We start from the raw sequence: 18,582 nt of genomic DNA on the forward strand, positions 1-18,582 counted from the left end.
CTGATGTCTACCCTATACAAAATAGGTTCACCCCCTATGTGTCACTATACCATAAAAAGCATAAATATATATACAGAGTGGGCCATTTATATGGATACATCTAAATTAAATGGGAATGGTTGGTGATATCAACTTCCTGTTTGTGGCACATTAGTATATGGGAAGGGGAAAACTTTTCCAGATGGGTGGTGACCATGGCGGCCATTTTGATGTCGGCCATTTTGGATCCAACTTTATTTTTTTCAATGGGAAGAGGGTCATGTGACACATCAAACTTATTGAGAATTTCATAAGAAAAACAATGGTGTGCTTGGTTTTAGAGTAACTTTATTCTTTCATGAGTTTTTTACAAGTTTATGACCACTTATAAAATGTGTTCAAAGTGCTGCCCATTGTGTTGGATTGTCAATGCAACCCTCTTCTCCCACTCTTGACACACTGATAGCAACACCGCAGAAGAAATGCTAGCACAAGCTTCCAGTATCCGTTACTTTAGATGCTGCACATCTCGTACCTTCACAGCATAGACAATTGCCTTCAGTTGTCCCCAAAGATAAAAGTCTAAGGGGATCAGACCGGGAGACCTTGGTGGCCATAAATGAACTGACTTCGTACACGTGAGTTCCGGGACCCTTCTTTTCTATTTGTGATTTATTTTCCACGTGCACCACCAAGGACTGCGGAGTGGCAACTACTCTATTTGTTTATATTATCTACAATATAGATTATTAATATATTTTAGATGCTTGTCTCTGATTGCACATAAATGGAAGACGTATATAATTCTTCTTTCTGCTCACATATAGGTCCTCGATGGTGAGTACTGGATCTTCTAGGATTAGTTCTACCTGTTGGTGTTCTTGTTTTTTGTACTAGAAAACAAAACAGATTTACCTTTTTATAAGCTTAAAAAAGTGTCAAAAATAAAAAAGGGATTCCTGGATGTAGGTAAACCAGGCTTAATCATATGAAAAGTTATACAAGTTTCTTGCTTTCATTCTAAAGCTAACTAGTGAAAGTCATTAGTGCCACTGATATATGATCAGTATGTAAATAAAAATGTTTATTATTCACTGAAAAAAAATTGACAATGGTCAGGAGTTGAAATCTGTAATTTATTAATAGTTTGGATTGAATTGTTAAACCTTACTAATCTGTTATGTGCTGCTGAGGCCGGGCACTGGACAGTATCAGTCTTCTTCCCCTTCTGGCAGCTGAAAATGTAATTCTAATGCTATACTGCCATGTAACTGTGGTGGCACTTCTTCACTGAAAAATAGGGCTGAACACCTGAACACAGGATTGCTATGCAGAGAATTTGCTGTATGGAGAGTGACTGAGCATGCAGGTCTACACACTTTGAACACCAGGAGGAGTCATACTATGAAAGCATTTATGTTATGTATAAGTCGGAAGAAATATTCTGTGAGAGCCTTGTTCTCAGGATTGGGGTGAGTCCTATTGATCAACAAGTTATTATCTATCTTGATTGTAAGTGATAACTTGCATCTACTGTATGGCACAATCATTTTAAGATTTCTCTTTCTTACCTATCCTGGAGTCCAGAGTCCGGCCAAATATAAATATCGTCCCAGCCATCATGGCTCCCAGTGTTAATATAATGATGAGAACCGCCCACCATCGAGTCTATATAATATAGAAAAGAAGACTACATATATAAACCAACTTGATGCTTTTTTAGTGAAAACTTTGTACACAAATTATTTTGGACAAATTGTATTATTTTGCAACAAGAAGAAACCAATATTCTGACAGTCATACTGTACATATCCTGTAACCTTTGTCTCCAGGAAATCCACCGTTTGCCAAAATAGAGACATAACTATTCAAAGCCTTGCAAAGAAAACTTGATAGATCTTTCTCTATTTCAAATTCAGTGAAATGTAAACAACTATTAGTCAATTTTGAGAAAAACGGGTATCTTTCAATAAGGGTTCTCAAAAAATGTAGACACCCAGTGTTAAAGAAGCTATGGACTCAGAATAACTCTTGACTGAGGAAATATTTCTTTAAGGGCTGTCACTTTAAATAGACATGGGTATATGACTCGCTCCCTGGGCCGTGGGGCACTCGGAGCCGGGCAATAGGGAGACGATGGGGGTAGTAGTGGCAACCCGGTCTGTGGCTCAGGGTGGTCAGACCAGTGGCAGTCCTTTATAAGTTTTAAGTAATGTCCGACTACGCCACCCGTGGATTGCGGTCAGTGCTAACCACCGCTGCAGTGCAGACCTCTGGGGCAGATGTAAATGTGCAGCTCCGAATAGTACAACTCCCCACTGGAAGAGTAGGGCCCCAGGGCAGTGTATGATGGATGATGGAGGGGATGATTCCGACCGCGTTAGCCAGGACACGGAGGCCTCTTAAACAGTTCAGGGTCTTTATTAGAACAGGTAAAACGACCCAGAAACAGGCCCAGCTAGGAGGGGGCCTGGATGTCTGAGAGCAAGTGGGAAGCTGGTCCTGGTCAAGGTGAGGGTGTCGGCCTACCGTGCTCTCTGTGCTCCTTCTGGCTATTTCCCTTCTGGTAATGTAACAGCCCACGTTCCTGAGCTCACCGTGTCCTCTCGCCCGTATGGCTTGCAACTCGGGTCCCTTGCTACTCCCGGCCTGGTACGGCTCTGCTGGTCGCTTCTGCTGTGGCGGAGCCTCCGGGCTTCTTAGGCCAAGGAACATACAGTCCCCTGCGGACTGGTTATCTGCTGTAGGATGTGGAATCCTCACAGCCTCAGACACCAAAGTCTGGTAGATTAGTTTCTTTATCCGCCAGGACAGACTCACTTCGCCTTTTGTCCCTGGCTCGTGGCTCTCCTACTGCCACACGTCCTCTTAGGCTGCAACACAACTGTCTGTCCCTGCTCTGGGACACCTCTCAATCCAGAGACAGGTTGTCCAGTTCTCTCTAACCCTGCCCCCAGTTCCAGCTTTTATAGGGGCAGCCTGCTCCACCTACTGGCCTGGGACAGGAGATATTGCATGCTAATGGCCCTTGACTAGAGGACCTCCCCCTTGCTCTCAGACACCGCTTTATTATACTTTTGTGGCATCCAGGCCAGGGTGACACATTCCCCCCTAGTAAAATTTAGTACTCCAGGACTAAACAATAAACAAAGACAATATGCATGACCATAAAACATCAGTAGACAAACGACGCACAGGTTGAGTTCTTAAGGTCACAGTGTGGTCTGTGACCGGGTGTCCATTTCACCAACACAACGGGGAGCCTTAACCAGGTGGGGGTCTGTCCTAGCCCCAAGTCCTTTACAGTCTTAGTTCATTCCTTGGTCATGCTCCGAACGCAGTCCATACAAAGTCCCGGTTATTAAGAGTCCATAACCTTTGAGTCCGTACGGTAACTGTAAAAAAACTGAAATACACAATTACTAATCATGCATGTAACTTTGCAAACATTTCAACACTTGGCAACTGGGTTATTTACAGTTTTAGTGCACCCTATATTCTCCAGCGAGCGGGTATCTGCCCCCTTGTGCTCCTGGTTGACCTGCGTAACCCACTGTCTGGTGGTGGACTGACCTGGTTTTCTTCACTAGCGTTAGGGGTAGAGCTACCAGCTTGGTGTACAGGTAGGGCAGGCAGCTGTCTACGGGTCCTTTGGCTCACCGCAGGCATGGCAGGCTCACTTTCAGCAGAGGGTTGATTCTCCTGGGCTGCTGGTACAGGCTCTTCTGACTCTGGAACTGCTTGCTCTTCTTCACCTTCCAGCTCTGGTGTAGGTTGTTGCTGAGCTGGTTGCAGAAAATGCAGGACGGGTACCACTATGGCATCGTTTATTCGAGTCCAGGACTGAGGGAACTCTCCGAGAACGGTGATGATCATTTCTTCCTTGTCCTCTGCGGGTTCAAGGTCACTTTGATCCTCTTCTGCACTACAGAGTTGTTCGGGGCACCTTTTTAGGTGGTCTCTGGAGACGGTACTAGTGGTTTCTCCTCCATCCTTGGTGATCACGCACACCTTCGAGTTGTCGTGATCAGACTGCAGTACGGTGTAGGGTTCCCTTTCCCACTGGTCGTCCAACTTATGTAGCCTTCTCTTTCGCTTCAGGACCTGCTCACCAGGTTCTAGGAGACCAGCAGAGGCGTGTTGGTTGAAGAGTCTTTCTTGCCTTTCTCTCACCTGGGCCAGGCTCTTCTCCACATTCTCCTGTACCTTCTTGTACTGCAGTCGCCTCTCCATATCCCAGTCCGCATCCGGGGAGGTGTCCTCAGGTGTTAGGACTCCCATCTCCAGATCTAGGGGCAGCTTACCTGGTCTGGCTCGCATCAGGTAAGCCGGGGTGCAGTTTGTAGCGTTCACCGGGATATGTTTGTATAAGTATCAGGTCCGGCAGTTTTTCTGGCCACAGGCTGCGTTCCTCCAGGGGCAACGTCTTCAGGAGATCAATGACTATATTGTTCATTTTCTCACACATCCCGTTGGTTTGTGGTGGTAAGGCGTTGTCCGAATCTTCTTACAGCCATAGAGGTTGCAGAACTCTTGGAAGATTTCGGCCTCGAACGCTGGACCCTGGTCTGTCAGGACTTGTTCCGGATACCCGTGTGGACGGCAGAAGTATTGCTGGAAGGCTCTGGCCGCCGTTTGGGCTGTCAAGTCTTTTACCGGGACCACCACTAGAAAACGGGAATAGTGGTCCACAATTGTCAGGGCGTAGATGTATCCTGACCGGCTTGGAGCCAATTTGACGTGGTCCAGAGCTACCAGCTCAAGAGGCTGCTGGGTGACGATGGGCTTCAAGGGTGTCTTCTGGCTGGTGCGGTCTTTTCTCCTTAAGTTACAAGGGCCACAGTCCCTGCACCACTTCTCTACAGCCCCTCTCATGCCGACCCAAAAGAACCATCCTCTTAGCAGGAACTCCAGCTTCTTCCAACCGAAGTGCCCCGCTCTGTCATGGTAAGCCCCCAGGACCATAGCTGCATCCCGCCTTGGGACCACGACTTGCCAGGTCAGCTTGTGTGTCCGGTGGTTGACAAGTCTTCTGCACAGCTTGCCTTCATAGAGGAACAGCTTGTTTGATGGCTCTCAAGGCTTCCTGCAAATTTAGGGCATAGTCTCTGATGCTGTCCTGTGCCCGCTGCTTACATCCATAGAACCGCATTATAATTTCAGCGGAGGTACGGGTATCAAAGGTACCCCGCAGCTGGGCTAAAATGTCATTTACGGTCCTTTTCTCCTCAGTGGGCCATGACTTTACCCCCCGCTGGGCTGCGCCAGTTAACTGCCCTGTCAGTATGCTAATTCTCTGTTCCTCTGTAAGGGGGAAAACCTGGAACAAACTGTACAGTCTTTCCTTAAAGTCAGTTAGGGCATGGGACTCCCCTGAATACTTAGGCAGCCAGGCCGCTCCAGGGATGTAGGGCAGGGAAAATGGCATCACCGCTGCTGCAGCTGTGCTGGTGCAGGGCGCCTCCCTGTCCGACATCTTCCTCCCCCCTAGTTAAGCGTGGCCTACCTTCCGGCGATCCTCTTCTGTAGGCCGCGGCTCCGCTGGTGCTGCTCCGGACGAGGACCTTGCGTCGCGTCCTGGTGACGTCAGCGTCGCTCTCTCTCCCTTCCAGGACCTTGCGCAGCGTCGGTGCATGGGGCGGAGCTTCGGGTCTCACGCGGTTTGGACATCCACGCCCCTCTTCTTCCCGCACGGCGTCCTGAAGATGGCGTCCGATGGCGGGAAAACGGCTGAAGATGGCGGGAACTGACAGAAGATGGTGGGAGGTGGCTGAAAATGGCGGGAAACGGCTCCGGATGGCGGGAAAACTCTTCTTCAGGTACGTGTACAGTCTTTTTCAGGCATGAAATACCCGTTTGTGGCGGGTTGGTTACTATCCTGCCGACCACGCCAAAGCTGACTCGCCCCCTGGGCCGTGGGGCACTCGGAGCTGGGCAATAGGGAGACGATGGGGGTAGTAGTGGCAACCCGGTCCGTGGTCAGACCAGTGGCAGTCCTTTATAAGTTTTAAGTAATGTCCGACTACGCCACCCGTGGATTCCGGTCAGTGCTAACCGCCGCTGCAGTGCAGACCTCTGGGGCAGATGTAAATGTGCAGCTCCGAATAGTACAACTCCCCACGGGAAGAGTAGGGCCCCAGGGCAGTGTATGATGGATGATGGAGGGGATGATTCCGACCGCGTTAGCCAGGAAACGGAGGCCTCTGAAACAGTTCAGGGTCTTTATAAGAATAGGTAAAACGACCCAGAAACAGGCCCGGCTAGGAGGGGGCCTGGATGTCTGAGAGCAAGTGGGAAGCTGGCCCTGGTCAAGGTGAGGGTGTCGGCCTACCGTGCTCTCTGTGCTCCTTCTGGCTATTTGCCTTCTGGTAATGTTACAGCCCACGTTCCTGAGCTCACCGTGTCCTCTCGCCCGTATGGCTTGCAACTCGGGTCCCTTGCTACTCCCGGCCTGGTACGGCTCTGCTGGTCCCTTCTGCTGTGGCGGAGCCTCCGGGCTTCTTAGGAAAAGGAACATACAGTCCCCTGCGGACTGGTTATCTGCTGTAGGATGTGGAATCCTCACAGCCTCAGACACCAAAGTCTGGTAGATTAGTTTCTTTATCTGCCAGGACAGACTCACTTCGCCTTTTGTCCCTGGCTCGTGGCTCTCCTACTGCCACACGTCCTCTTAGGCTGCAACACAGCTGTCTGTCCCTGCTCTGGGACACCTCTCAATCCAGAGACAGGTTGTCCAGTTCTCTCTAACCCTGCCCCCAGTTCCAGCTTTTATAGGGGCAGCATTCTACAATTTGTTGTGCAATTTCTACTGCGTAAGCAGATAACCCATATGTGGTGTAAAACTACTGTTTGGGCGCATGGCAGGGCTTGGGAGAGATGGAACGCCATTTGACTTTTTGAATGCACAAATTGCTGGAATACATAGCGGACGCCATGTCGCGTTCGCAGAGCTCTTGATGTGTCTAAACAATGGAAACCCCCCACAAGTCACCCCATTTTGGAAACTGGATCCCTCAAGGAATTTCTCTAAATGTATGGTGAGCACCTTGAACCTCTTGGTGCTTCACAGAATTTTATAATACTGAGCTGAGGAAATGAAAAATCATATTTTTCCCAAAAAAATATCATTTTTGAATGCTTTCTATTCCAATTTTTGAGGGGCAGAATAAACAAAAACCAACAATTCAGGAATTATTTTTTGGGTGTTTTTGTATGCCGTTCCACGTGTGGTAAAATTGATAAGCCTTTTGTAGTATAATACCAAAGTCAGTAAGCTTACTGCTAGTAGGGAATCATGAAAAAACCTTAACTTCAAAAACTATAACTTTTATTAATATAAACCTTAAAAAAGGTCATAAATTGACCCCAAAATAATTACACACACAAAACCACTACCACCAACCCAGAAGAAGATATTCCAATAGATCAGTAGATTATCAAACCTGTTGATTGTAATGGGGGTGTCTATCTGATACCTAGACTGCCCTTTAACTCTCTCTTCCTATCAGCGGAGGTTGGACCCTGGGGGATGATGTTGTAGCGCCCCCGCTCCACGACGGGTCTCCCTGAAGTCCCTCCATGTCCCTATGTCTTCCCAGAAGTGGGTATATAACAACAAATAGAGATCCCTAATACTATACAGAGACCGGACCTCAATTCTAAGGGAGTTGAAAAACAATCACAACAGATATAGATATACCCAGATCATAATAAAGTGACCACATGTTTATGAAATAAAGCCCTTTTTTCTGGGGAGTATCAATCAATTTATATATACACAGGATCTCCTGTGCTTTACATACACAGGATATAAAGTGCACTGTGCCCTAAAATAGATATTGCAATAATGATAAAGACTCAATGTGTCTAGATTGATCCTTGTGATCAATGAGTGCTATATATATATAATGGTGCGAGATATCAATCCAAATGCATGCACTCTGGTGGGAACAGCTTGAGGAACTACCACTGAACAGCCCTCCACTTATCTGGACCATTCCTGATGCTATACATGGTGGGAACCATCGGAGGATTTGCTATTGGGCAATGACTGACCTGGACCCAGTTTTCGGGCCATGCACAATACACTTTATTGAGGGGATCATCTTTAACCTATGAGCTAAGTACTATAAATTACCTATATGCAGGTCATTTCATTTGAACTCACACAGTTTGTACTCCTGATGAGCCTATTTTCAAGGAAAAGCATCATAACCTGATAGATCCAATTGATTTTATTATCACTTTTTGTTTTTTTCTTTTCCACTGTTTTGGGTGTTATCTAGATAATCAAATGTGTTTTAATGCATACCATTAAAATTATAATATTTTTTAAAAATGTATATTTGGAAAATAAAGAAATTGAGAAGGGGTTGTCGAGTATTGGACAACTTCTTTAAAGGACTAATTAATATTCATCACTGTCCATTCACAAACATCAAAATTTTTCTAATGAGACCTATTGGTCTGCAGTTCTAGAAGTACTGATAGTATAAAAGGTGTAGTATAAAAACAAAGACCTGGATAATTAAAATATTCACATTTTGTTGGGTCTAAGTTTCAGGTATGCACTATGCATCCCTTTTTCCACCATCAAGGAAGCAGAAGACACTAGAGCCACCATGCACACTAGATAGCTGTTGGCAGAAGGATCATGCAGTTGACAGTAGAGATGAGCAGATGGATCCATTGAGTTGTAGTCAAATTTTCTGAAATTTGTGGTTTTACGCAAATTCAAACATTTTGAGATTTAATTAGCAGTTCACAAAAAGAAAAATAACTTGCTGGTATCTTTTCCCACACTGCTGAAGTATCAAAGAGTGGGTGAGTCTTTCTCTTTTGTAGAGTGCAAGCTGTAAGTCAGTGGGGTCCTCTCTCTCTCACTTGCCTGGAGAGTGTAAGCTTTCATCATTAGCAGGGTCCTCTCTCTCTCGTGTAAACTCTTATGGACAGTGGAGTCTTCTCTCTCTCTCTCTCTTACACCTATAAACTGTAAACTACTATGGTAAGTGGAGTCCTCTCTCTCTTGTCAGGAGAGTCTATACTCTTATGGTCGGAAGGGTTCTCTCCCTCTCTCTCTTACACCTATGAAGTATAATCTCTTATGGTCAAGACTGGTCTTCTCTTTCTCTATCCTGTTGAGTGTAAGCTCTTATGGTTAGTGAGGTCTTTTCTCTCTCTCTCCTAAGCCTATAAAGTGTAAGCTCTTATGGTTAGAGGGATCCTCTCTCTCTCTCTTTTACACCTACAAAAAGTGTAAGCTCTTATGGTCAGATGGGCCTCCTCCCTCTCTCTCTCTTTTGCCTGGAGAGTGTAAACTTTAATGGTCAGTGGGATCCTCTCTCTCTTGCACCTATAAAGTGTAAGCTCTCATGGTCAGAAGGGTCCTTTCTCTTTCTTTCACCTGAAGAGTGTAAACTGTTATGGTCAGCGGGTTCCTCTCTCTCTTACGCCTATAAAGTGTAAGCTCTTATTGTCAATGTGTCCTCTCTTGCCCATAAAGTGTAAACTCTTATGGATTCATTCTCTCTCACGCTCTCTCCTTTCCCTCATATGTACTTTCAAAATAATTACAAGCTTTCCTGGATTGAGATTCAAGCAAAATTATTAGTTGCAAATTGAAGTTTGGGGGAAAATTTGTCAAAGTCGGCAAATTTAAATTTCAAAAGATGCAGTCATCTCTAGTTGACAGCCATATATCGTGATTCCTCCATATATAGAAATGCTCAGAGACTGAGCACTTCTGTTTTCTCAATGAAAGAGATGCTGCTAGACTCCTCCAGAAGGGGCTTAAGTTCTGGAGAACAAAAGGACAAAAGGATCACTCTTTGGAAAACTGCCATGGTTGATCCTTATCTTCCTACATGCTATGAAGGTGTGTAGGTGTAAATTTGCTACTGTACTCATTCTCTAGTGATTTATCACAAAATAATGCCATTACCTTCATCCAGGCTGCAGGGTCAAACTCTATTAAATTTAAGAATGAATTTTTCAGTCTGGCAATGGGTCCATCTGCATCAACAAGCCGGCAAACATTAAATTTATCACAGTAACCTTGCCTCTTCTCACATGGTGCACCAGCAGGAAGAAATATCAAAGTCATATTAAATAGATGTCCCAGCTCATAAGACTTGGTACTTCTGCAGGAATACACATCACCTGTCAATCAGTCAACACATTATTTTTAGAATACAATAACCAGACATTAAAGGATTTATATTTTGTAGACCTATTCGCAGGGGGTCAGACACCTGTCCATCTTTACCATCATCTGTTTGTTGCTTGTACTGCAGACAGTAGTACACAGTGTACACAGCTGAAAGAACATGACTCCATATACTGTATATTGAGCATTCTTCAATCGGAGCATTGCATTGGAAATGCAACTTCAATGGGAGCTCACAGTGGCGTAACTTGAAGCTTGTGGGCCCAATGCAAAAGCTGCAATTGGGGCCCCAATTATTGCAAGCATTTAATACTAATGGCATTTTTATATGGACCAAAGAGGCCTTTTGAGCCCCTGCAGGCTCCAGGGCCTGGGTGCGATTGCAACCCCTGAACTTAATATAGTTACGCCCCCGGGAGCTCAGCTGCAGCACTGTATAGCGTTGTTCTGGCTCTGTACACCATGTACATCCGGCCCCAGAAGGAGCTAAAACAGCTGATTGGAGGGGGTACTTTGTCCCTCTCCTCACAATGATATGATATTGATGACTTATTCTAAGGATATGTAATCAATATTTAAGTCCTAGAAAAGTGCATTAAGTCATTCAAAATAAGCAGTATACACTGTGTGCAGAATTATTAGGCACCTTGTATTTTTGATTATTAATTTTATTATTGCACAACTATCTTGCTGTCGATCCAAAAGGTTAATAAACCTGAAACCTGAATGTTTAAGAAATTAAAAGTGAGATTTTGTTTTTCTTAGAAGAAAATCTTTGTGTACAGACTTATTGGGCAACTATAAGTGTGCAGAATTATCATGCAGCTAAATGAAAAACTTAAATTTTCCCATCTCATTTATTTATTTTTATCTGTTACATTGAGAATAATACAAAACAACTGAAAATATACAAAAATACATTTCTGATTTTCAAAAAAAATATGAGTGTCCAATATAGCCACCTTTTTATATAACAGTCATAAGTTTTCCATCTATGCAGCCTGTCAGTTCCTTAATCTGTTGACAATCAACTTCTTTAGGCAGCACCAACACAACCTTCCAGACACTATTCAGACAGGTGTACTGTTTTCCTTCACCATAAATCTCCAGTTTAAGAAGAGCCAACAAGTTCTCAATAGGGTTTAAGTCAGGTGAGGAAGGGGCCATGTCATGGCCTGCTTTGGCTAGCTAAGCAGTGGAGTACTTTGATGCATGCTATGAAGCATTGTCCTGTATAAAAATCACAGTTTCCTTGAACGATGCAGACTTTTTCTTGTACCACTTGTAGGGAAGGTACTCAGGAGCAGTTTGAGGCAAACAGGTGGCATGTTCCTTTAAATGTCCGTAACGGTTTATTAGCTTCATAAACTATTCAAAAGGAAAATGCAAACAAAACAACCTTTAGTGCAGGCAAAAACAAAGATAACAGTCCTTTTAGCAAAGTGTCTGGATGGCCAGCGCTGTGGTCACACAGGCTGGTGTAGCGTCCAGTGTCCTGGCTTGGTTTGGAGACAAAACATACACAGGATACCTTCTCCCTCTAGGCACACAGAACCATATGCCTTAATTTTATATGTAAAAAAAGAGAACAGGGCGCAATGGGTGACTCCGTAATAAATATGTAGGGGGGTGTGGGAATGGCTACTAACCTTATGGAGTTGTGCACCTCTGCACAACCCCAGTGTAAAGCTCCACAGGCTGCGCTCCGTTCGTGGCTGTCATCTGCTTTCAGCGGCGTTCACAGATCCTGATCTCGCGGTGGTGGGTCACGTGATCAGGTTAGTTGCGCATACCGCCCAGATGGACGCCCAGCTTCACCAACACCCCCGGCAGCATTCCGGAGGGGTTAGGGCAGCGCAGCTTGGAAACAAAGGTAGTGACTACTTAATTATCTTCATCCCACAGGTGGATGAACAGGTAAATGGAGGCAGCTCTACCGCACCCCAAACAGGGGAAAAAAACAATCAGTGAATGTGAATAGTGGTATCAGAGCGCCAATAACAGGGCAAAAATTTAATTAAAATGACTGATTTATTAACACACACAACGCGTTTCGGTGGACAAGGCCACCTTCATCAGGTGTAACAAGCAGCAAACAAATGATCCTCATATACATTTGACCAGGTATACAATTGCTTCAGAGGGGCGGAGCTAAATACAGAGTGATACCTCTATATTAATTCCTCTAGTTCATTTATGCCCAATAGAGTAAACAGGATTTTTATAAATTAGTACCTGAAACAAATAGGGTTCTCATAGATAGGATTCGCAGTATAAAAACTTGCGAATCCTATAATCATATTACTTAATAGGATATATTGTTGTCTAACCCCCTATTTTTTATATTATAAAAAATTACATACAACATGGAACAATATGTGAATATATAATTACAGTCACCAGAAAAAGGAAGGGGAAAATGGGTAGGAGAGTAACCAAAAGCTCCCCTGCTGTTTCTATCATTAAAAATAGGAAAATATAATAAACAAAAAAAAAATAATTAAAAAGAAAAAATTAATTAATTAATTTTTTTTTTTTGTTGATTGTATTTTCCTATTTTTAATGATAGAAACAGCAGGGGAGCTTTTGGTTCCTCTCTTACCCCTTTTCCCCTTCCTATAAACTCTTTCTTAAAGTCGGGGGCCACCAGGAGCAGTTATTTGCACAGCGCACATTTCTTGAAAGGCTGACTCCGCCTCTGCAGTCCACTTGGCCATAGCCAATTTCATCCCCTTAAGGAGGTCAGTCAGGGGTGCGGCCATCATGGTGAAGTTTGGGATGAACCTCCTGTAGCATCCCACGATCCCCAGGAAAGCTCAAACCTGCTTTTTTGACAGCGGTCTCAGCCAGGTTTGGATTGCCTCCACTTTACTGATCTGAGGTTTGATCTTGCCTCTAGCAACCACATTACCCAGGTATTTGGCTTCTTATCTCCCCATGGGACATTTCTTCAGGTTTATTGAAAACCCCGCCTTCCTGAGAGCATCAAACACCTCCTGGACCTTTTCCAGATGACTCTTCCCCTTTGTTTCCCTCATCCATCTGAGTGGGGCATGGTTGGATACCAATCTAAATTTTCAACCTAGCAGATAGTACCGCAACATGTCCACAGCCCACTTTATGGCCATGCACTCCTTCTCTATGACCGCATAATTTTTCTCGCAGGACAGCTTCCTACTCAGGTAGATGACAGGGTGCTCCTCCCTGTGTATCTCCTGGGAAAGGACTGCTCCCAAACTGACATCCGAGGCATCTGTCTGGAGTATAAACTCTTTCTTGAAGTCAGGGGCAACCAGGACAGTTTGCCTACACAGAGCCACTTTCATCTCTTGAAAGGCCATCTCTGCCTCTGCAGTCCACTTGGCCATGGCTGATTTTGTCCCTTATTAAAAGGTCAGTCAGGGGTGAGGCCATCATAGCGAAGTTTGGGATGAACCTTCTGTAGTATCCCACGATCCCCAGGAAGGCTCTAACCTGATTTTTTGACAGCGGTCTCGGCCAGGTTTGGATTGCCTCCACTTTACTGATTTGGGGTTTGATCTTGCCTCTATCAACCACATAACCCAGGTACTTGGCTTCTTCTTTCCCCATGGCACATTTCTTTGGATTCATTGGAAACCCTGCCTTCCTGAAAGCATCAAACACCGCCTGGACCTTTTCGAGATGACTCTCTCAGTCCGGGCTGAAGATAACAATATCATCCAGGTATGCCGCGGCGTATTGCTTATGGGGTGCAAAAATTCGATCCATAGCTCTCTTGAAGGTTGCAGGGGCCCCCTGCAGTTCAAACGGCATCCAGACATACTGGAAGCATCCATCCGGCGTAGAAAACGCAGTCTTCTCCTTGGCTCTCTGATCCATGGGGATCTGACAATATCCCTTCGTCAACTCCAAGGTGGTTATGTACCTTGCTGGCCTAAGCCTCTCGATCAGCTCGTCGACGCGTGGCATGGGATATGTGTCGAATTTGGAGACTTCATTCAATTTCCGATAGTCGTTGCAAAATCTCCACTCACCATCGGGCCTTGGGACCAAGACGATCAGGCATGACCAACCCCTCTTGGATTCTTCGATGACACCGAGCTTCAGCATATGAGTCACCTCTTTGGAAATCAACTCTCGTCGGGCCTCAGGTATCCGATAGGGCTTAAAGTTCACCCGCACATGTGGCTCCGTCAGAACCTTGTGTTCTATGACGCTTGTGCAGCCTGGCAATTCCGAGAACAGATCCCAGTTCTTCTGCAGTAACTCCCGACACTACTGTTTCTGGGCCTTTGTTAGCGTTTCCGCTATTGCGACTCCTCAAATGTCAACTTTTGGCTTACCCAGCAAGCATGGAGCTTCCACAGCCTCCCTGTCTTGCCACGGCTTGATGAAGTTGATGTGGTATATCTGTTATGGCTTACGTCGTCCCGGTTGGTGAACCTTATAATTCACTTCACAAACCATTTCCACCACCTCATATGGTCCTTGCCTCTTGGCCAAGAACTTGCTTTCCACAGTAGGTATCAGAACAAGGACTCTGTCACCAGGATTGAATTGCCGCACTCTGGCTGACCGGTTGTAGACCCTAGCCTGCGCCTCTTGTGCCTGGAGGAGATGTTCTTTTACGATGGGCATCACCTTCGCTATCCTCTCCTGCATCAGGATGTGACTCTGGACATGCCTGTGGATATAGAACAATGGATAGAGAACGACAGATACGGCAGGAAACAGTGCCAGTTTCTCCCATCCTTTTCTATGGCCTTCCTCAGCATACTCTTCAGAGTTTTGTTGAACCTATCTACGAGGCCATCTGTCTGAGGATGGTACACTGATGTTCTCAGCTCGGAGATTTGGAGAACCTTGCACAATTCCCTCATTACCTTACTCATATAGGGTGTTCCCTGATCATTAAGGATCTCCCTTGGCAACCCTGTCCGGGAGAAAACATGGACTAACTCACGGGCTATATGGCACCTTCAGCAAACATCATCACCTGTAGGGACCTTGAGCACCACCTCCCTCGCCCCTTTGGACCTTGGACGCCCCACCCCTTTTTGGGCCTCCGCCCCCTGCTGTGACCCTCAATATGGAGTGGGCTGCCTTCCCAAAGAAATTCGCCCCCCTGGTATCTCTCGACCAGTCCGATCAGTTCATCTGCATTCTGGGGATCACCCTGGGCAATCCAAGTCTGTATGGGCCTCGGTAGAGAGTGCACAAACTGGTTCATCACCACCCACTCTACTATCTGTGCAGGCGTAGAGGATTCTGGCTGCAGCCACTTCTAGACCAGGTGTAACAGGTCAAACATTTGGGAGCGAGGTGGTTTGTCCCAGTGATGCGTTCAGCCTTAAACCTGCTGCACCTGGATAGTCATTGTCACCCCTAAGCGTGTGAGGATCTCAGATTTTAGCTTGCCATACTCTTTGGCATCCTGCAAAGTTAAGTCATAGTACGCCTTCTGGGGCTCTCCCGTCAAGTATGGCGCCAGTACCTCTGCCCATTGCTCTGGTGGAAGTTTCTCCCTCTCGGCGACCCTTTCAAACACGGTCAGGAAGGCCTCAATATCATTCCCCGGGGTCATCTTCTGCCATTGTTCCTGCTGGTGCTGATGGATCTGCTGTGACAACAGCCTGTTGGTCTCCCTCCTGCTGCGACGGAACCAAGTGTTTCAGCAGGTCCTCCATTTTGTCTGGCGATGCTTGCTGGCTTGCGACAGACTTGACCCAGGACATTCATTCCTTCCTGTAGCAGTCACACGTCTCTGCTGAGAACGCTGCCTTCATTCTACACCAATTTTAGGGGTTTTAGTCGCTGGGGTGCGACGGGAGGAAAACTGGAGGCATGTTCCTTTAAAGTTCATGTGGGTTTATTGCTTTATAAACCCAGAAGCAAAACAGAAAAGCAAATGGCCTTGAGTTCAGGCAAACAAAGAAAACTTCCTTAGCAAGTCTGTGCTCACTCAGGCTTGTGTGGCACACAAGCTGGGGTAGCGTCCAGTGTCCTGGCTTGGTCTGAAGACAAACACACACAGGAGGCCTTCTCCCTCCAAGCACACAGACCATGTGCCAAACAACAGCCTCCATTTTATAGGCTATTAGCCGCACCCAGATGTGAGGTATGTGGATTGCTGGACCCGCCCATTCTCTCCTAGCAACCTATATCGCGGCTCCCAAGTGCACTAATTAATCCTCTTAGTGCATGCGTGCACTAGAGAATATACACCGGGTTACATCACAAAGACCAGCTATCTCTGTGATGCATGCCTCCCATCGACTATGCGACCATTAGCCACCTTATACACTGCTTGAATAAAGTGTTTTCTGACAACTGAAGGTTAAGAAGTTGATTTTGAGTCCATCTTGAACCCAAAAAGGTTCAACTGGCTCATTTTTAATAATACCAGCGAATACCGGTACCCCACCTCCACCTTGCTGTTGTCTGAGACAAAGCGGAGGACAGGTATGTGCCCATTACTGATTGAGCCATGGGCCCATCCATCTGGTCCTTGAAGAGTCACTCTCATCTTATCAGTCCATGAAGCCTTTGGCCTATTTTTTGTTTGGTGGTAGTCGGGTTTCAGCCTCCCTTACCCATGGCCATGCCTACACCTTGTACCTTTGTATATGCACCATGGAGGTTACAGTTCTGGAATATGACAACACAGGAAGATAATGAGTTCCTGGTCGCTTCATGTTTTACGCTCAAATATTTGGCAGTTAATATGTGTCTTTTTTTCTCAATACATTTTTTTAGATCCTTTTGACTATTTTCAACAAAAACATTGATGGTTTTGGGATCACACACTAATTTCTTAGCAATGTCAAGAGTGCTGCATACTCTGTAAGACTTTTAACAATTTTGACTTTTCAGAGTCAGGTAGATCTCTTTTTGGCACATTTTTGTCTGAGAAATAACATCTGCCTAATAATTCTGCACACCTTGATAAAGTGTATTGTATCCTTAGGCCAAATCCTTCCTCATTATACAAATACACATCACCTGATCTGCTTCAAACCAATAGGCATTCAAGTTTATACAGCTTTGAGTTGGAGAATATGCATAAAATGATAAGATCAAAATACTCACTTGAATAATAATTGTGCACACAGTGTATTTAATATAAGCCATTGCTGATCAAAGCACTTAACCTCATTTTTGGAAAGTACAAGTAATTATGCTATTCTTTTTAATGCTGAAAAAAAAAGATCTAAATATTTTTCAAATTAATAATTATTATTTTTATCCTGTTGAAAAAGGAAAATCACAATTTTGCAAAGATTCCAAAATTTTATACGCTTTATAGTGGCCCAACAGATCCATTTTTGCAATATGTTTGTTCCTACCTGGTTTTTGACAGCATAGATGGCATTTTTTATACAGTGATTGGGTATCACAATCACATTGCTCTAAGCCATATTTCATGCAAATTGATTGGCGGCACATCTGAAAAGAAAAATGTGTTATAATGCAGAACACAGTTCTTGCTTCTTGAATCCTAATTTAATTAAAAAACTATTACAATTCAGCTGTGATTTGCTAATAGTCACTTGTGGCCATAAAAGATTTTCTCTGTGGATGACATAGTAGGACAAATGACAAATTTGTGACAAATTTTCAGCCATAGGCCATTTTCACATGACAGCTTTCCGGTCAGCACTTTGCATCAGTGTTTGTAAGCTAAAATCAGGAATGTAGTCAATGCATAAGATATAGTTTGAGCTTAAAAAATATTGCAGATATTCAGCTTTAGTAGAATCATCAGCACTTATGCATTGTTGAAAAATGAACTTGGGGCATAGAGCAAGCACTATTAGCATCATTGAGACAAACAGGAAGATAATTTATACAAAACAAGACAAAGAGATCATAGAATACAATTAAGATAATCTAATAGTTTACATAGCCCCATCTGCCGTCTGTCCATCATAGTTACAGCTGTTGCTAGAACTCAAGCAACCCTTCTCTACAGTGAACGCTAAGTCTGGCAAGCCCAGCTTTTTGGCAGGCACTGGCTCTCTGAAAAGAGCCACAATCATCTATTTAGTTGGGTAATACTGTAAAAGTACAGAAAATTTTCCAATTCATCAAGTTTTTTTATGTTGGTCTTGATTAGAGGGCAGAGTGGAGTTTGAGGCGCCTGATTCTTTCAGCGGCACACACCTTTAAATGAATCAGGTGAGGTATGAAGTGGTCTGCAATCTGTTATCATCTCACCACAAATCTTACTCCAATCAAGGACTGAGTAAGATTCATGAATTTGATGAGCGAGGGTCACCATGGTCCCAGCTCTGCCCAGCTCCATCCACTTTTGTCTGAGCTGGGTGAAAATGTAGTGAGAAGATTAAAAGATGCACATTTTTTTTGAATGGTATAAGTGTGGTATAAAAATGTTGTGACTTTACATAGATTTTTAAACCAGTATTCTGGCATTAAAGCTTTGACGGATTGGGGGC

The 18,582-nt window shown here is 44.8% G+C and overlaps 1 protein-coding gene across 3 annotated transcripts in view; it reads right to left on the reverse strand.

Moving 5' to 3' along the window:
• Positions 1-310: 310 nt before the first annotated feature.
• The window catches only part of LOC141149036 (disintegrin and metalloproteinase domain-containing protein 10-like), a 258,254-nt gene continuing 239,982 nt past the window's right edge, over positions 311-18,582 (reverse strand). For 2 of the 3 annotated variants that reach the window (XM_073636861.1, XM_073636860.1), the window contains 4 exons: positions 17,473-17,572; positions 9,920-10,137; positions 1,551-1,647; positions 311-872 (listed from right to left, as the gene is read on the reverse strand). In XM_073636861.1, coding sequence (XP_073492962.1) covers positions 739-872; positions 1,551-1,647; positions 9,920-10,137; positions 17,473-17,572 — 549 coding nt within the window. In that variant the 3' untranslated portion in view covers positions 311-738. The remainder of the gene's footprint in view (positions 873-1,550; positions 1,648-9,919; positions 10,138-17,472; positions 17,573-18,582) is intronic. The other variant, XR_012245373.1, reaches the window with a different exon arrangement.

Source organism: Phyllobates terribilis, unplaced genomic scaffold (assembly GCF_046119375.1).
Source record: "Phyllobates terribilis strain yellow unplaced genomic scaffold, ASM4611937v1 Scaffold_1__5_contigs__length_1240528914, whole genome shotgun sequence".
NCBI classification, from domain to species: Eukaryota; Metazoa; Chordata; class Amphibia; order Anura; family Dendrobatidae; genus Phyllobates; species Phyllobates terribilis.